The 20,130-nt window shown below is 39.8% G+C and overlaps 1 protein-coding gene across 7 annotated transcripts; it reads left to right on the forward strand.

Annotated features, from left to right (window-relative positions):
• Positions 1–92: 92 nt before the first annotated feature.
• Positions 93–19,447, forward strand: trip10a (thyroid hormone receptor interactor 10a). 7 transcript variants are annotated; one of them, XM_026164612.1, is made up of 16 exons: positions 93–492; positions 6,147–6,262; positions 6,868–6,924; positions 7,351–7,498; positions 8,186–8,248; positions 10,117–10,221; positions 10,323–10,451; positions 10,788–10,934; positions 11,080–11,265; positions 13,509–13,670; positions 13,964–13,987; positions 14,708–14,817; positions 15,063–15,195; positions 15,389–15,477; positions 15,566–15,699; positions 16,271–16,494. In XM_026164612.1, exons 1-16 carry the CDS (start codon positions 469–471, stop codon positions 16,429–16,431), a joined length of 1,788 nt encoding a protein of 595 aa, XP_026020397.1. In that variant the 5' UTR covers positions 93–468; the 3' UTR covers positions 16,432–16,494. The 7 variants fall into 7 exon arrangements, with proteins under 7 accessions (XP_026020397.1, XP_026020399.1, XP_026020400.1 ...); XM_026164613.1 differs by lacking the exon at positions 16,271–16,494 and adding an exon at positions 17,971–19,447 and having other exon boundaries at positions 96–492; XM_026164614.1 differs by lacking the exon at positions 13,964–13,987.
• The last annotated feature ends 683 nt before the right edge of the window (positions 19,448–20,130 follow it).

A 20,130-nucleotide genomic window follows, 5' to 3' on the forward strand; every position in this document is an offset into this window, starting at 1 on the left:
GGGAAGCACAGAATTCCCGGAGCTTGTAGCCTATAGAGGACTTTTTTTTTTACAATAACCGTCTTAGATAAGAACACGTCTTGAACAGAAGTAATTTTAACCAGTGCGGACTGTCAGGATGCAGCACAGTCTCCTGGCTGGTAGCGTGTGTGCTTCAGGCTACTGCCCCTTTAAGGCTTAGGATTTGGGAGTGACGCGGATACGAAAGCTAGTTTGTCCCTGTTTCCCTCGCTATGTAAAATATTTAGAAGAATCAGACTAACGACTGGCACACCTAATTAATTGCAGGATCATAATGTTGATGTATTGTGTGTGCTGAAGAGAGAATAAGCCGGAGAAGGTAGTGTTTACGACCGATCTATCACGTTGGGATTATACTTGCCAGGGCCGTCCTCCGAGCTGTTGGGATAACTTTGGAGAAGTTCTTTGTATTCGGGGTAGTCAGACAGCTTGGCCAACAAGCTGAACATGGATTGGGGCACAGAGCTTTGGGTGAGTCTATCATCTGCCTCGCTTCTGTCTCCTTTGATATTTTAATAGGTTGTCTGGGTGTCAGGTTTGCAGTGCAGTTTTTTAAGCATTGCGGGATGAGAAAGTGAAAAACGCTACACGACCTCCGGCGAGGAAGCCTACATGTATCCAGAAGCGGAGTAACTCGCCTGTGTGCACAGCTGTGCATTCAGGATTATACTAACATGTTTCCAGCCATTTCTTCAACTTTTAGTACGTAAAAAAGGATTAAGTTTACATACAAAACCATACAAGCACTTTTGGAAAATGAAGGATCCACGTTTTGCATATTATATATATTTTTACACCTTTTGTTTTATCATTTAGTCCCTCTCTTTCCTCCAAATCTAAGTATTAATTAATTAATTGGATCAAGTGACTATTTATGACCCAGATGACTCTTAAAAGTTGTCTGATATCAGCCTAAAAACACTATTTCACATCTAGAAAGTCCTTTAAACAGTGCAGAGGTGGGTTGTGCCCCGTGGGATGGTTCATTGTGTACAGTCTGGCACACCTTGCTTCCATAGAGATGAAATCAGATGCTGTGATTTGCCTTGCGAACAAGTTTCATGAGTAAATCCCTTAATGTGTCCATCTCAGTGCCATGATTCTTTTTTTATTCAACAAAGAGTGCATATTGAGAGAGATTTTTATTCCCATGTGCTGCGATGATTTGGTAAAATACTAGATTTGTATGAATTGTGTTTTACAGACTGCTAGGTAGCCAGCTGTAAGCCACTTCCTGGATGCAGCTGTAAAGGCAATGACATTATCCAGAATCCAGACAAAGCCTGTTGTTGCTCATGCACATTTTCAACAAACCTGAATATGTAAAATGGAGCACTGCAAAGATGAGCATAGTGAGGTTGTGACCTCATTACAATCTCCCCCTAGGCCTCTTCCCCAGTCCCTTTTCCATCCTATGTGCTGGTGCAACACAGCCTAATTAGTTTTGCCCTACTTTGATTGACTCAGAGAAATGTGGTACCCCAGGATTAATCAGAGGCTTTGTCTCTTTGTAAGGCTTTCCTGTTTTAGTGCATATAGTTGTTTCACTAGTTTTTAGGAAATCTCTCACAGGAAAGCGAACTGTTCTGCTTTCAGTCAATATAGATTTCATTAAAAAATCTCATTGTAGGCTATGTCTTCACCTGCCTGCTTGGACAAAGCCCTGCAGGCATAATTGGCTTTTTTAATGTTTGGCTAGTTCCTCGGGCCAAATCAGCTCTATGACATCTGTCCCCTGATTGTCGTTAATCCAATGGCTATTTTAAGGCACTAGTTTACAGAGTACAAGATCATTGTCTGGGCATTAACTGTGATAGTGAGTGTTACCAGGGCACTCCTCAGAACTGCAGTAAGGCTGGTCTGGCCAGGCCTGGCCCCTCATTTTGAAGATGACAGGGTGACTCAAGGCTGAAATATCCAGCCAAGCATTGTAGGTTGGTGACTTTCAGGGTGCCTCCTTTAGAAATTGTGTGGCTTTTACTTGATGCCAGTTCTCTTTTGACATTATTTTGAGGACAGAGGTTTAGATGAGACCTGGGAGTTGAAGAACAAAGTAAACTGTCATACTTTTAACGCACCCCACATACATAAATCTGTGCAGTACAAAATAGGTTATGGCTCTCTATATTTGGAAGTTGTATAATTACCAGGGCAGAACTAGAATATTTAGACTATCCTTCAAAACGATGAAATAAGAGGAGGATAAAGATTCTAGTCATGGCTCTAAGTATTCCTGAGGAAAGGAGCGATTACTCCATAAAAAAATAACTATAGGTAAAGGCAAGTTAAAAGAACAAATAAAAAGCAGTCGTGCAAGCCACCAACATAACATTTGTTATTTAAAACAAAAACATGCTCATTTTAAAGTTGTTTTAGTCTTATGAAAATCAGTTCAGTACAAACTCTGCGGGGACTTGTATACATAACTTTGACTGTGGCTTTGAATGGTGTTTGAGAAGACACTGATTATATCTTTTCAAGTTGTTTTGATTTATTTTAAGATAGTTTTAATGGTTTTGCTTTTTAAGTGGGGCGTTCTTGTTCAGATTTAAGTTGTTATCTTGAGGTTTATAGATAACCAAATGTGACTTTTTCAGTATTTTACGAAACTGCTTACAAGAAATCTGGCATACTCTCTGTCCATCCATCTTCTTAGCCACTTGCTGGTTCAAGGTTGCAGGAGGTGCTGGAGCCCAAGGCAGTAGATGGAGTATACACTGGATAGGTTACCAGTCCATCACAGGGGAGATGGGTTGTTGTGTAGAATGTTGACTAAAAGGAGGTCACAATTTAAATATTTGTATTTTTGTGTTAATAGTCCAAAGACCACAGAGCAAAGGTTGAAACATTTGGATTATTTCAACACTGAACTTTTGAATTTTATGTTACCAACACCCATTAAAAAGTAAAAAAATGTTTTCTAATTCACTTTCCTCAGGTGAAAAGTTTGAAGAACTCTTTAGATGAGCTCTATGAGCTCTGTTATCCAACCTCATTTCCAGAAAAAGTGGTTTAAAATGTTAAAGAAAAAACAGAATGTAATTTTTGGAACTTATAGAAACTGAATATTTACCCAGAAATGGTTTCAATCATTTATTTGAAATTATTCCTAACGTTGTGTTTTAGAGTGTGCCTGATGGAGTTGGCACTGAGATTTCTCACATCCATTTTTTTATTTTTTTTTTATTTTTATTTTTTTAGCGTGGAAACCCCTCCCACTCTTCTTCGGTCATGTCATTTATTCATAATTGCTTAAACTGATGTAGATGCTTTTTTTTTAGGGGTGATATTGCGGGACAGATGGGGTAGTGTGTATGTGAAGACTTTCTGGTAATACCGGTATACTCTTATTGATAACAAATAAACCAAACATCTTTTTTTTTATTTATTTTATTTTTTTTAATTGAAACAGATTTCTGATATAAGTTCAATTTTCCTGTTGGATCTATAAAACAGCCAGTTCACTAAAGGGTTTTCTTCATCAGTGTGAAAAATGTTGACCAAAAAAAGGGCTTAATCACAATTATTTTTAGCATCACACTTGAACATCCAACATCCAGATGACATAACTGAGATCATACAGCTTTACCAGATAAATATCCATTCACCTTATTAAAATATACCTGGTATACCTCAACTATTAAATAACCATTAAAGGATTGTCAGACCTTTAAACCTTTTGCTCTGCATTGCTTTATCTTGATATAGAAATGGTGACATTTCCTGGATCGATAATATTTTCCAACATTAATAAGTATCTGCAGTTGTATTTTCAATGGAAGTGTCTGGATGTTGGAATGGTACTCAGTATTGACAGGAATACTTCAAGTATAGTATTTTGAAATTTGACCATAAATACTGGATTAAGGACAAACCCACACAAAGAGGTTACACCTAGCACAGCTTGTAGTTTCTAACCTCCCCTTAAATCTCCACAGTAAGCAGTAAGCTTTTTGCACACTGTGCCACAGGCTGGTCGGCAGTCCACAAACTGAATATGCAAATAAAGGGCTTATCTATTCAAATGACCTGTTCCAGACTACAGAGGCAGACTACAACTTTCCAAGTCTTCATAATATGATGAGTACATCTGTCTTAGTGGTGAAACTAACAATCTAAAAAATAAACCAATCAGAGTGATTAATTTGTAATTGTAATATGTCGGAAGTAACCTGCCTACAAGTCGAAGGGACTGCATTAATGCACTTTGACTAACCAGCTGTTGTCCAGTCTTGGACATTATTTAAAGCCTCTGATCATCTCTCTTGGGGGCTACCAATGCCTGATTTATGCTTCATTGGGAAGTCTACATCGTAACTGGAAACCCCTTTTAACCCTATGCCGTAACCTGATTTGCACCTCTTGAGAAATGTCATTGCACGTCGGGTTGACACAGCCTGCAGTGACTTAAGTGGCGTGGAATGTTGTGGATAAGAGGGGTTTCCAGTTACATCGTAAGTTAGGATGCTTCCTGCAGAAGACTAAATCAAGCTTATGAGTTTGAAAACAGCATTAGGTCAGGCCTCAGGACTAAGTTGAATGGGTGCTAACAGGTATTGTAAGCTCATAACTTACTGTGCTTTTTAGTTCGTACACATGTAGTTATTCCTACAAGTTCCCGACTGAATAATATGGCTTTCAGTTGTGTTATTATTCCTGTTGCCTCTAGCTTCTTGGTTACTTCACGTGTAAACAGATTTTGATAGACGTGAGCTAATATATTTACCAAATAAGTGTCTTGGGCGTGACATTTATAAGTGGCAGTGGCTGACTTTTATCTCTTGTGTCATAAAAACTTGGTGCTTGGTAAATGTTCAGAGATGGTGTAATGAGGTCTATTTTACTTCAGTTCCCAAAATGGGGAGGAAATGTCAGCAAAAACTAAAAAGAAAAATGCTATTTTAAACATGAGTTGAATTTTGTAATTGGTGTATTCCTGGTATTTGGTTTGCACTTTGACACATCTCCAGTTATGAATCTAACTGGGGCCTGATGGAGGAATCACTCATTTAGGGCGATTTGGTTTTAAGTGGCTGGTACGAGTAATTTAGGAGAAATTGTCACATGCGCTAACTTTGTGATCCAGGAATCATGTGAGGCTAGTTTACTGTTATCCAAAAACTGTGTGGTAAATCATAATATGCTGCAAATCCAAATGTATTCATATAGTAAAAGAATTATTATTACTGCACTCTACTCCACATCAATAATCTTTCATTTTAAATCATGCAGAAATTGTCATCGCTTACCTTTAAGTGGGAAACATTTTCAGCAATACACTAATCCTGCCTACTTCACTCCTTTTCTCTACTACAGTTACACAATTATTGACCCTTAATTAAAACCCCCCAAAGTGCCTACTGGCTAGGCATTATTGTAGCGCTGGATTGCAGGCCTTACTCTTAACTTTGAACTGTGTACTGTAGTTAGGTTAAATGCCATCTCATTTATGTGGACTTTAACTCTTTTGTTTCACCTGAAGAGCGGGAAGGGTGTAGAATAACGTGGCTCAACACGTCAGGAATCCCCTTTCAACATGCCTCCGCTTCAAGTCTTCAGCATTGTTTCTCACTCTTAGTAGGCTTGTCAGAGCTTGAAGGTGTTTTAAAGAAAGCAGTGAAAGAGGAACAGAAACCATATATGCCTCAGTCATACTGCATAATGATGAGGAGAAGTCAGCAAATTCGGCTGTAAATGGAACTGGCATGAAAAAAATTTTTTCTAAGGAATCGGGCGTCACGTTGCTATTCACTCCACACAGTCTGACCACATAAGGAAGAGAAAAGCACCTCCTTCTTTAATGCCTGAGAAGCATGACCTCTGTGTCCTTCTGACAGTTCTCTCCCCCTCGTAAGAAAAACGCAGGTCCCCCATGATTTAAAGCCTAGCGGAAGTTAAGAAACGGTTGCCAATATCTTGTGCACATGTGGCGAGCATTCTTGGGACCTAGCATGCGAGAACAAACCTTGATGTGTTTTTGGTTTATTCCCCCCTGCTTAAGATGTAATTTGGTGACCTCAAAGTCCACCAGTGCAACATCCCGGTCATTACCTAGAATTCAACACATGTTTGGTATTTCACTGTGTTTTGTCTTTTCCTTATTTGTGTTGTGCTCCTTCCACCAGGACCAATATGACATCATTGAAAAGCACACACAGTCTGGCCTGGAGCTGGTAGAGAAGTATGTGAAATTTGCGAAGGAGAGGACAGAGATTGAGCAAAACTATGCCAAACAACTGAGGTAGGCCTGTTTTTGTTTTTTCTCTCTCCTCCTCTGTTTTTCACGTTGTTGTTGCCCAACTGCCACAAAGAATTGTGTACAAGTGTGTTGCTCAAAGCAGCTTGCAGCATATGTGTCCTTTTGTGTTTGCATGGGTGCCTGTTAAAAGGCTGTTTATGAAATGCTTGTTGGTCTTATGACCACTGCGGGACTGAATCTAACTTGTGTGTGAAACACTAGCTCGATTCTCCAGCTGTAGCTTGTTGTCCCTGTATCTTTCTCCTCTCTCTCTCTCCTGTGGCCTTTCTTACATAGTCCTTCCTCTCCCGGTTGTTTCCCAGTTTGTAGGCCCCCATCTGTTGTAGTGCTGAGCTTTGCTGGAAAGGAGAGGAAGCGGGAGCAGACTGGCGCATGATAGACAGGAAGTGGTCAGAAGGAGAGTGAAAGGAGGAAGAACAGCTATTTAAATATGTTCATAGTGGACTGCTGTTGTTGATCCTATGGTGTGGAAACAAATCAAATGGTTACATAAGAACATTTTAAGTCAGCGAGTTGTCTTCTATTGCCATCTGCCGTTTCAGCCCTTTCCCCATTTCAGATTGTTAATGATCTGTCACTGTTCACAGGAACCTTTCAAAGAAGTATAACCAAAAACGAAGCAGCAAAGATGAGCCTGAATGCAGGTGAGTTGTTGTTGGTTATGTTGCAGGATTGTTCTTATAGAAGAGCTCCCTTATTTATATTTATATGTTTTTATTTGTGGTATCTACTAGGATATCTTTGCATTATCTATAGTTAAAAATAATCCTGGACTTTGGTGCAGCCCCTAAGTTCATTTGCTATCTGAAACTAAAGGTTTTCCCTTCATTTCCCCCTGTTATCCAAGCAGTTAGTTGGTGTTGTTATCCACGCAGTAGTGCATTGCTGTTTTCGTTGCCATTTAAATGCCTTTAGAAGGAAGCAGGAATAAGGAAGCTATAAACTTCTTATCGTGCCGTGGTCCACTGCAAACTTCTCTTTTAACCTGTCTGTTTGTCATCTTATCAGCTGCCTCATCACAGTGTCATTCTTTCTCCACCCTTTCCTTTCTCCACCTCTTTAAATAATAGGTTGTCCAGCTACCAGGCATTTTTGGACATCCTGACAGAGATGAACGATTATGCGGGGCAGAGAGAGCTAATTGCAGAGAACTTGATGATGAACATTTGCATCGATCTTACCAAGTACCTGCAAGATTTTAAGCAGGAACGAAAGACGGTGAGCTCGATATGAAATGGATGAGGGTTAGAGTCTTTAAAGTTCTAATCTGTGGCAACAAAGAGAATCTGTGATGTTTTCATTTTAGTTGGTCTCGTTTCCCACAGTCCCATTCATACCACTCTTTACCTGCAGATGGTTAACTGTCTTGTACTAGGCCACTTTTGTTTCACTTCCATGCTGTTTTAACAGTTTTGTTGTTTACTTCCTGGTTTGAGTCATACTGTGTGACACTGGAAGCCCCCGTTATGTAAATGAAAACACCTAGAACTCACTGTGTATGTGCCTATTACACCATAGTCGTCAACATTCTGACAACATGCCAAATGGGGTTTTTCTTTAGAATATACAACAAACAGTGATAAGGAGGAGTGGAGATGCAGAGATCTTACTGCTGTGGCAGGAAAGAAGCCTCACTTAGAGTCTCCTGAGGGAGGCATGGTCTGAGTGGTGGTGTGCCATTTCTCTGAGGAATGCTTTGGCTTTTTCCTGATAGAACAGAGCAGCCATGTACAGGGTTCTACTGAAGACGTGATGTCTCAAACAGACACACTGGTATTTGTTTTCTTGTCTGTTGTGCTGTGTGGCTTTAGGCAGTCATTGTTTATTTTGTCTGCCCCTGCACATGGCTGTCTCTCTTTTTGTCATCTGACCCTCCTCTCACTCTATTTTTATGGATGTCTGCAGTATCTGATGGATGCCAAGAAGGCCCAGCAGAGTTTGGAGAGCACCTACAAGCAGCTTGACAGTGTAAGTTTACTCTTAGAATTTAAAGGTTGATGAACACAGCACACAAGTCATTTCTACAATGCATGTTAACATTTAAAGTACCACCAAAAAAAAAAGATTTCTCTATAACCAAAACTGGAATGTTTGACTTGAGTGCAAAAAATGAAAGATAAAGTGAATGGTTCTAGATTCTGTGTGCTCAGTCAGGTGACTACATTTGTCTATAGTAAAATCAGATGAACAGAGTGGAAAGCAAGCCTCCTTTTGAATCTCCACTGCTGTGCTGCATACTGGACAAACTGGTATGCAGCACTGACATCATAAATTAAAGCTTATTTTTTTCAAGTACCACTATAAAGGTGAAAAGTAAAAACACGCTACTGTGGCATTTCAAGAAACTGTGTACTATTATTACATTGGTCACTGGACAAGCTGTGCTGGCATTGAGAGGGAACCCATGTAAACCAACACTGAATGGTCCAAAACTACCAGCAGCACATTCAGGGCAGCGAGGTCCAGTTCAGTGACTTGAATTAATGCATGTGAGGCCTAGCAGTGGCATATTGCGAAAGGTTACCAAGCAGCCTGTTGAGGACTTCCTGTACCAAACAGATCTTTATTGCAGATGAATTCATTGTTTTGTTTTTGGTTTTTTGTGTTTTATTTCTTTTTCGTGATACACTCACTGACCACTTTATTAGTTCCCCTTTTCTAGTTTGGATTAATCTTTCCCCTCGGAACGGACTTCCCCTCAGAAGTCTTTTGGGAATAGATTAAACAAGGAGCTGGAGACATTCTTAAGAAATTATGGTCCTTATTGACATGATAGCATCACATAGTTGATTTGTCAGCTGCGCAATCATAATACAAATCTCCCATTTCACCACATCCCAAAATGCTCCGTTGGATTGACATCCTGGTGTCTGTGATTGAGATAATTGAGGCTTTGTGAGATAGCGAGTCACCCTACTAGAAGCAGCCATCTCGACATGGGCACACTGTGGTCAGTTACAATACTCAGGTAGGCTGTGGTGTTTGAATGGTGCCATAGTGCTAATTGTACTCAGTTGGTACTAAGGGTGCTGAATAGCAGTCTCAGTTTCCTGTTTGTAGCTGACAAGAGTGATAACCGGTGTGGTTTTCTATTTCTGTACTCCGTCAGCTCCAAGCTTTGACATGCTGTGCATTCCGGGAAGCTTTTCTCTGTGCTTTGGTGATCATTTCAGTTACTTGCCTGCCTATCAACCCGAAGCAGTCTGGCCATTCTACTCTGACCTCTGGCATCAACAAGGCATTTTGGCCCAGGGAACTACTGCTCACTGGCTATTTTTCTCTTTTTCTTTCTTTTTTTGGATCTTTCTTTGTAAACACCAGAGATACTTGTGTGAGGGGAAAACCCCAGTAGATCAGCATTTTCTGAAATACTCAAACCAGTCTATTTGGCACCAACAACCACGCCACGTTCAAAGTCACTTAAATCACCTCTCTTCCCCATTGTGCTTTGACCTTCACCAGGCCATCACGATCATGCCTGAATGCACTGAATTGCTGCCATGTGACCAACTGATAATTGTGTTAAAGAGCAGTTAAATGTGTGTACCTTTATTTACATTTTACTTGTAGCTGTAAACCAATATAAAGGCGCACTTGTGTAATACAAAATAAAATTGAAGTAATGTGTTAAAGTAGGTCAGAGGGCCAGAATCTTAAGTATTACAGAGATACAATTTTTTGGTAATACCGCCTCGCACTACAAGACCTGTTTTCCGTCAAACCTGCCATGTCCTTTGCTTAAAGTTGTGTAACCTCTTAAGAGTTAATTCTTTACTAAATGAACTGAATGTAATGTTCTTGCTTTTCTTTCTGTTTCTTTCCTCCATCCACACCAGAGTAAGAAGCGCTTTGAGAGAGAGTGGAGAGAAGCAGAGCGTGCAGCACAGTATGCAGAAAAGACAGATCAAGACATCAATGCCACAAAAGCTGATGTTGAAAAAGTAAACAGGAAACATGTTGAATATCCATATCCTATTTGACATCGTCCAAAGTAATACTAGATGCGCTTTGTTAACCTGTTTTTATTTGTGCATGATTTCAGGCCAAACAGCAAGCTCACATGAGAGCACACGTAGCAGACGAGTGTAAGAACGACTATGCTGCTCAGCTCCAGAAATACAACAAAGAACAGAACCAATTCTATTTTAGTGACATGCCTCTCATTTTCAATGTAAGTCAATTATCTATTGCAAAATGACCACCTACCACCATCATTATTTTCGGTTTTAGTAGAAATTCTACTGGTAACGCGTATTAGTTATTATGAATGAATCAGAAATTTAAAAAATGATGTATGTCAAAGTTATGCTTTAAAGCTATTTGAAAATCATAAACAGCTACAGCTTGTTTATTTTGTTTCAGATAAATATGTATATGATTTCAATATTTTAGTATAAACCTGATCTTTCCTTTTTAAAATACACATTTTTAGCTGCTATCTATTGTGCTTTGTTTTATCTCTAATAATGGCATTGTTTGTAAATAACTGTTAATTTGTATTCACTAGAAATTGCAGGATTTGGATGAGAGGCGAATACAGAAGTTGGCACAAGGCTACGTCTTGTTCTCAGACACAGAGAAGCATGTGATGCCCATCATTGGCAAGTGCCTGGAAGGCATTACTAAAGCCGGAACTAATGTTAATGAGAAGAATGTGAGTGGATCTCGGAAAAAAAAAAAAAGGAGAAAAGAACGGATATTAATGTGAAGCATGGCTTTGTACAGCTAATTCGTTTTAGCCTTAAATCTGCTTGACGATAGCTCTTAATTGCTCTTATCCATAATTGCATTTAATGCAGGACTCCATGATTGTAATAGAGCAGAATAAGTCGGGCTTTGAGCGTCCGGGAGATTTGGAGTTTGAGGACTACAGTCAGGGGATCAATCGAGCCTCTTCGGACAGTAGCCTCGGTACACCTAAAGTCTCCGTTGACCCATGGAAGAAGAAGACCAATAACTTTTGGCTTTTCAGCAAGCGAAGTAAGGTAGGAGATTTTACTATAGAGTGCAACATTAGGCTAATTTAGCCTAATGACATGGACTCACACTCACACAGATGTCCTTTATTGTACTTTTTGAAATTTTTCAATGAATCAGTGAGTCTTCAGGTTGGCAATCAGGCAGATTAGTGTGTGACTCCTTGCATGGCAGAGCCAGGAAATCCCCTACAGAGAGCACCCCTGGTGGACCTGTGGTTGCAGCTGCACACACTTGCAACACACACATACACACCCTTCTTACCTTTAATGCTCAGAATAATATTGCATGACCCTCTGCCACTGAGTTATATGGGAACTCTCACACACCCCAACACTTCTGGAAAAGGTCTTTTGCATGACTCTATGACTGGCTGTCAGCGTATAAACCTCGTCCACGCACACCCTCCCTATCCCTGGTTTCCAATAGGTCAACTAGCAGGCAGCATTCTGCTGTGCTTGTGCTTTCATCAGCACGGGACCCAAACAACATTGAATTTTTCTCTATAGGCATCCACAAACACACTGCTTCTATTATACTGTGCAGAACCTGCCATTATGTGTTGCATCACAATAAAATCTTTGTGCCAACTTCAGAATGATACCACATTTTGTAGGTTAAAAAAAAACCCCGACCAGTTACAGTCGCACGTTTATGACCTGAATGTTTTCATTGACATTTATGTTCTTGCGTATGACTTTGTGTTTGGAGCAAGAGAGCTGCGCTACATTGTAAATCTTATCTCAATGGAGCACTTTTGCTGTGGTCCAAAATTAAGCCGGCGATATGAGTGGCTGACCACTAACAAGCTAATGGTCCCCCACCTCCAGTCCTAGCTCTAAATGATCCCTTCTTTCTTCCCTGCAGTGTTTGCTTGTTCAGCACCCCTCTACTCTCTGCATGTCTTACTGGCTGTGCACTTTTCCCGCTCTGTGTATGTGTGTGGCACAGTGCTCTGTATCATCAGTCATGCTCTCCCAATTAGGACTCGGCCGTGTGAATAGGAGGCTGAATATATCGGCTTGAGTGAGCTCTTGGTTTATGTCTAGCTCCTAAACATTCCCGTTCTTAACTCCTCTCCTGTATTTAGGCCCCCGTAACCCTGAAGAAAAGCGGCACCTACTCAGTAGATGTTCATATAATAACAATGTACTTCTAGCTCACCGTATTTACACAAGAAACTGTGTGTGGTTCTCTTAGACGTTCATTATTGGAGACTAGAAGCCATCAGCCTCCTGTGTAATTTAGCTAATAGACCCCCACCCACCTTACTACATTTATGTACACCTCAGCGTCTAGTTCACCCAGACATGTTTGCAGTTTAACCTCTTTCTAATAGGTCACAGAGGGCACTCATTAGGCGCCCCCCCCCCCCCCAAAAAAAAAATCTATGTGCAGAATCCCACTGCGGTAATTAAGCAGGCTATTTATAGCTACTGTTCTGGTATGTGAGTTGATATTTTCTGTCTATATAGGTCAGACTTCTAATAGTGCTGGTTAAACTTTAAACATATTTAGTTGCGAATCAAACATTTTTCTTAGTTATTTTGTGATGAGACGAAATTCTATTTTCAGTGTAACTGAATTACAGCCAAATTGGAAAAACACATTGACCACTGTCTATAGATACTCAGCAAGCCAGTAACCATAGCCTATTGGGTGTATTGAGAGAGATCATATCCAGTCCATAGTTAGAAACCTCGGTCTTGTTATTGTTAGCATTGAAACTGGGTAGTAAATATGTTGTTATTATGAATGATTATATTACTGCTATTACTAATAAACAATTAAAGCTGTAAAAAATGCAAAGTAATTTAACCTCGCAGGCTTTCTTCAGCCAGTTCCTCACTGGAGCTCAGGCTGCCCATCAGCTGGGCTTGAACTTGGCTGCAGGGTTGCTGTGGCACCAATGTGGGAGCTGTGGTTGGTTGTTTTGCTGTGTAATCTTAGTGTTTTGGGATTTATTTATTTTTTTGTAATTATTACTTGATGTTTGTGTTTATGAGAGTGTTTTTTGCTTTCATGCTTATTGGGCTCATGTGCTGGGTTGGCTTCAGTGTTGTCTTCCTTGCTTTGTGGTGTGCTTTAAGGTGTTGACGGTGTCTTTTTCTTTCCCTTGTCATCTTGTTGTTCTTGTCTTCCCCTTCTTCTTTTCAATTATTCTTCCCTCCTCCTTCCCCAATACACCAATCTATGTCTGTATACCTTATCTTATCTTGGGTGCTGGTACTTTGCTCATTTCCCACACCAGCTGTCCTCTCCAGTGCTCGCTCCTTTCTCCACTCCCCCTGCCCCTTCACCTAACGGACCCCCTTCCCCCAAGTTTGGCCGGGACCCCCTGTCGTACTGTTTGAAGGAGATCAATAAGACAGTCAAACCCAGAATCTCTTCCTTCCGGACACTCAGGAGATCGGTGAGTCACCACAGAAGACGGTTCGGGTGCCAGGAGACGTTCACTCATAAGGGCTTACACATCATCCTGTGTTCATGCCTCTGCAAGAGTCACTGAATTCCTGTAATGAATAATTTGATTTATATTTTTAGGACATGAACATGCTGTATTAAACTTAGTCTGATTTTTAATGTTTATGTATATAAAAATGTAATTAAAATTCATTTCAAGGTAAAAAGTGAAAAGCAAGAAACCCACTTTAAGGTTATTTCACCATTTTTATGTACACATGCTCTTTCTTTTTTCCCCCTCAGAAGTTTACTCCAGAGAGGATAATGGTAATACAGGAAACAAAGCTGGGGTGTGGAGGTGTTTGACTCGTAAAAAGTAGCCACCTTTTCTTTACAATGGCTCATTTCATTGTAATTTCCCTTCACATTCATTGTAAATTCTCTGTAGTTTCCCTTCTCAACCAGCAGAAAGTTATGAAGTTTCCAGCAGGAACTTCATGAGTTTCTGCTGGTTTTTGCCCTAAACGGCCTCAATATGCCGCATCCTGCATAAGGTAATGTGGTCTAGGACTTGTCCTCTTAAGCCTGTATTGAAGAGGTGGCCACCTGGTGGTGGAGGAAGGGAGGAATGCTTGGTGACACATAGAAACACTGAGCAATCAGTAACCCTGTTTTCCAAATAGCCCCAATCGTGCACTTTTCTGTGTCACACATGTAAATCAAGACTATATTTTTTTTTAATGTGAAGATGATAAGAGATGGGACTGTACGAAGTTATTGGAATGCGGTTATTGGTCCATGGGTGATGGTTTTGTGTTCAGCTCACTGATGTTCTGTACTTCATTGGCTTTATGCCAGTTCAAAACCAAACAAACATGAAACTCAAAGAGCTGAAATGGTTTTTAGTTTGACGTCTCCTGAGCTGAACACAAACCACAGGCTTCCTCTGCAGTTGTCCAGTTCTCACACCACGGTAACTGTCATTATGAAAGTGTAAGAAGACATTCAGTGCTAACACCCCCCCCCCCTTCCTGTACCCTCTTGCAGCCTACAGTGACAGAGGACTTTGCCCACCTCCCTCCGGAGCAGCGCAGAAAAAGGTTACAACAGAAACTGGATGAAATCTGCAAAGAGTTGCAAAAGGAAGTTGATCAGAGGTGTGTGTCTATTAGACAGACATGTGCGGATCCTTCTGTGTATTAATAACCATCTCTGTTAGAACTTCTCCACTGGGAAAGTGGATATAATATCCATGCAGAGTACACAACTGTGCCGTGTCTCTGTGTGTTTATCCACTCCTGAGGTCTGCAGGGAACTGATTTCTACTGAAAGTCACTTTCCCTCTTCTTCCTTTGTTCCCCTCTCTCTGTCTATCGCTCTCTTTTTTTTCCTCTCTTTTCAGTGAAGCGCTGGGAAAGATGAAAGATGTTTATGAGAAAAATCCTCAAATGGGAGACCCCGCCAGCCTGGCATCCCAAATCAACCAGACATCCCAGAATATAGAGCGGCTCAGAGGAGAGCAGAGCAAATATGAGGTAATCTAGCTCTCTGCTGCTGTCAAATGATGTGACCCATATATGTTATTTCTAATAAACTATTAGGTCAATAGGTTTCCAGCCTTTTCTTCTAACCAATTAAAAGTTTTTAAAGCATGTAGTCACACAAATGGCAGAATAATGGATTGATGGAAATTTCTGCTTTTTTTGGGGGGACCGTTCTCTTGAGTAGACATGGCTTGCTGAAGCTGGAGGTCGAGGAGACACGCTGCGCTATAAAGCCCACTCATTTAACAATAATGGAGCTAATGATGTACACAGGTAGGATTACATTTTGCTTGTAGACATTACTTTAAAACACAGGCTTGTTGTCTACTCTGTACAGGAAGCCTGTCTATTTTCTTTCCAGCCCTGATGGAGCTTACTCCGATGAAAGCACTCCTGATCCTTCCCAAGCCATTTATGCTGAGTTTGATGATGACTTTGAGGATGAAGACCTAGCTGCTCCTATCGGGAAATGCACAGCCATGTACAACTTCCCTGGTATGTAATACACTCATTATTATTATTTTTTTTTTTTAACTAATGGACTCATTGACTTGTTGTTGTTGTTCAAAATGAGGCATAGTGAGTCGATGCTGTATGCTAGGATGTGTGATTACAAGAGTTGCATTCCTAAAAAGCTGAGTTATGGAAATATTATTTCTCACTGTTTAGTAAGAACCACTACAGTCTAAGATTTTTATTCTCCTGCGAGGTGTACTTTACAACCCATTTTCAATAAATGTTGGGATGTTTTGTAAAACGCAAATAAAACAAAATGCAGTGGTTTGCAAATCTCATAAACCCATATTTTATTCACAACAGAATAGAGAAAGCATATAATATGTTTAAACTGAGAAAATTATCATTTTAAAAAGTTATTTTGAATTTGATGGCACCTAAACGTTGGAGCTGAGCTAAGTTTAGCACTGTGTAGCGTCACATCTTCTTTTAACAACAGTGTCTGTAAGAATCGGGGAACTCGAGAGTGTAGTTGCTGGACTTTTGTCTCCTGTTATTGTCTGCTGTTCAATAATCACGGGTTGTCTTGCTCATATTTTTCCGACTGTAGGCATCACAGTTGAACATCCAGACTCTTCTACTACAAAGTTACGCCGTTGTAGTAGATGTCCTTTAAAATTGTCTTGCATCATCTCGCAAGGATGTCTTTTTTTTTATTTATTTTTTATTAAATACTCAATCATGTTAGTGACCTTTTGCCAAATAACCTAATCAGTTACCAAATGTTCTTTTTAAATATGACTTTACACCCTTTTTTGCTCCCTCTGTCTTGTGAATAAAATATGGATCTGTGAGATTTTCAAAACCTTGCATTCTGTTTGTTTTTACATTTAACACAGCATCCTAAGTTTTTATTTTTTTATTTTTAGAATTTGGTTGTAATATTTGTGCTCTGTTCTGAGATGTCTCCAGACTTCCATGTTCATATATGGAAAATTGGAGGCAACAAGAACAGCAGAAAGGCTCGCTTAGTGAAGAAAGCGAGCCTTAATGACAGCAGACATGACACCGATTAAGTCAGAAACGACATGAAAGAAGAATATGAGGTGGATGTGGTTTGCAAAGTGTTTTTTGTTCTTTCTTTTTTTTTTTTTTTTTTTTTTTTTTTTTTTTTTTGTAAATCTAACTGCATGTGTGAAGGGTATCAGGTGAGCTGTCAGCTGATCTGCCCACCCTACCCACCCATAGTCAGTCAACACTGGAAAATAACCTGAAGCTGAACGTCCTCAATACAAAAGAACTTATAATGAGACACAGACAGGTCCACTTCCCTCTCTTTATAAATAGAGAACGGGTGGAATTGGACTCCACCTTCAGGTTTCTGGTCACCCACATCTCCGCTGATCTCACCTGGACCCACAACACCAACGGCCTGGTAAAGAAGGCCCGACAGTAGTTGCACTTCCTCCATGTCCTGAGAAAGAATAACCTGGACCAGAAGCTGGTACTGGCCTTCTACCGCTCCTCAGTGGAGAGCATGCTCTCCTACTGCCTGGGTGTTTGGTACGCAGGGGCCACTACTGAGAACAGGAAGGCTGCACCGAGGATAATTAACACTGGCCCAAAAAAATAATTGACTGCCCTCTGCCAACACTGGAGGCCATCGCCAGATCCGTCTATCTCAGAAAAACCTTTGTCATCACAGGTGACCCTTTGCACCCTACTGCCCTCTGGTCAGCGCCTCAGGTCAATCAGGTCCCACACCTCCAGAGTCACGAACGGCTTCTTCCCCTGGGCCATTCAGACTGTCAATAAACAATATTGCCCCCACCCCTGCCCACCCACCTCACCAATCTCAGCCATGGTCAGAGTAACCCCCATCACTCTGGCTTTTAGTCTTTTCTTTGCACTACTTCCAAGCACTTTGCAACTATTTTGTTTTCCAATGTGTGCATTTCTCTTATTTTTTTCGAATATATTTCTCCTGTTTGCTATTTATTCCTGCTGTCTACTGTTTATATTTCATTCCAGCACAGTTGGTGTGGCACACCCACAATTTTGTTGTACATGTACAATGACAATTTTATTCTAAGTTTTCATTATGGCTACAGAATGTTATATGACAGTAAAATTATAGTGCTGGCTTGGCTTTTGAAATTCTACCTGTAGGTTGTAGCATAATTATACCACAAAATAAGAAGTCAGTCATAAAATTATGAATCCATTTTTTTCCCCTCTGATTTGACTGAGCAAGGTTTGTGTCAGCACATCGGTATATGAAATTATCTCTAGCCTGTTTTTCTTTTTCAGGTGCCAGTGAAGGGACCATCGCTATGCAGGAAGGGGAGGTGCTGGCTGTGGTAGAGGAGGACAAAGGGGATGGTTGGACCCGTGTCCGTAGGAACAATGGAGATGAAGGCTACATACCTACATCTTATGTTACCATCACTCTAAATAAGTGAAACACTTAACATTTAAAAAAAAAAAAAACTGTATGCAATTCTTCCTATTGGACTGATCGTAAAGAAGACAGCACTAATGGACAAGACTACCAGAAATATGCAGATGACGTGTTTTGACTGAAAGAGGTGCACCATATAAGAAGAAGAAGAAGAATGGTGCTACCAGTGTGCTCATCATGGCTTCAATGACATTTTTTCCCCATCCCAGTTACCTAAGCCACCTGAACCACTAAGACATTTTATTTTCTAGTCTTGCATCACAATATACAGTTGTCATTTTTGTTGTTGTTGTTTTTTAAAAGTCATTTTCAGGCACCATTAATAGTACAAGTGCTTGTCTCATTCCACAGACTAGTGAGGCATTAGTTTCTGAGTGTGAGAGGAAGGAGGAGGAGTGCTGCTGCCATCTTTACACTGGGTGTTAACACCATTAATATTTAGGAGGAAGTTACTTCTCCTGTTTACCTTTTCAGTTAAAAACCTGACCTCCTATGGCTCATTGCAGTCTGCTCCACTGCGAGTTTTTATTTGCTTCAAGCATGTCACTCTCTACCCTCGATAGTGCTTGAGTGTCACCGGGTGGTGAATTTCATTTGTGGGAGAATACTTACTTTTAGTTTTTAGCTGTGTGTAGCACCAGAAGTTGAGAACGGCTCTCCCATCATAGCAGATTCAAACAACCATACAAACACTTTAATGTTCAGACAATCACAGTCATATCATTCTCACTTAAGTTAATTTCAGACCTTTAGCAGTAATAAGGATATGCAGGACCTATTCTTTTCTCATGGTTACATCCTGAAATTATAGAGAAAAATAATTTATTGCAGATGCGCAAACGTTCATGTTTGAAAGAAGTTGTACTTTGTATTAAGGATGTTTTCATGTTCTTCTTTTTTGCTTGCACACATAGTGGACAGTTTGTAGCCACAAAAGGGAGTAAATAAAATGTATTTCATTAAGACTATTGTATTTATGTAATAAGTAATATATATTTTTAGCTATTGCAACACCACTATTGTCTTATTAGCGATTTTAACCATTCAAATAAAAAAAAATAAAAAAATCGTACTTTTTAGAGAGAAAACTGAAAGCTAATTTTATGGCCGATAATGTTGCTTTTTCACACTTTAATTTGTCATACAATGTCTTTTTTATGTTGTCATGAAGCCAGCTAGCAGCATTACTTATCCAAGTAACTGCTTATGTGTCTTTGGTGCCTTTCTGGTTAAAAGCAATGTGTATATACCATTTTTGCATATAAAGTATTTTCTCTCTCTCTCTTTTTTTCAAGATTTAATAAATGTTAAGCACATTTCAGAGTTTGAAGTGGTTATGTCATTTCTGAAGTTGGAGAAAAAAATAAAACATGATATCTGGTCATATAAGATAATATTTTTCTTTTTTATCTAATAACAAGGCAATCCATCTACATGGATGACCTAGAAAAATCTGAATTATATATAATGTAACAATTATAGGAATTTAGCTGCATTTTCTTAGGAATAAAAATTGAGATGGTGTTGCAACAAACTACAAAAGACAAAATCCCAATACCTGCTTTAAGAAATAAGGCCCGGAATGCATTGATATGTCTCACACTCTTAACTGATTACATGCAGCTCATTCTCAGTAGGTGGCATTGTTGCATCATTTCTTAAGTGATGCAACTTGTGTCATAGACCTGCCATCTACTTTCTTCTGCATAATTATGTTTTCAATATAGGCCATGCATTTGCATACCTGATTAAATTGCACTGGCTTCAAAAACCATAATGTTTATAATGACTAATTAAATAACCCAAAATTGGCATGTGCCCCACTTTCGTATCACCTCATCCACAATACCACACAAGTGAAGTGAAATGCAATGAATGTGAATTTAGTTAAAAACAAGGTTTAAATGAATAATACATTATATTTTGATAGAAATGGGGAAAAAAAATCACTGGCAGAAATGGTAGTGCATCAGTTTGGTGTGGCCAAACTGAGAGACTGACTGACTGAG

The sequence above is a fragment of the Astatotilapia calliptera genome, chromosome 4 (assembly GCF_900246225.1).
Source record: "Astatotilapia calliptera chromosome 4, fAstCal1.2, whole genome shotgun sequence".
NCBI classification, from domain to species: Eukaryota; Metazoa; Chordata; class Actinopteri; order Cichliformes; family Cichlidae; genus Astatotilapia; species Astatotilapia calliptera.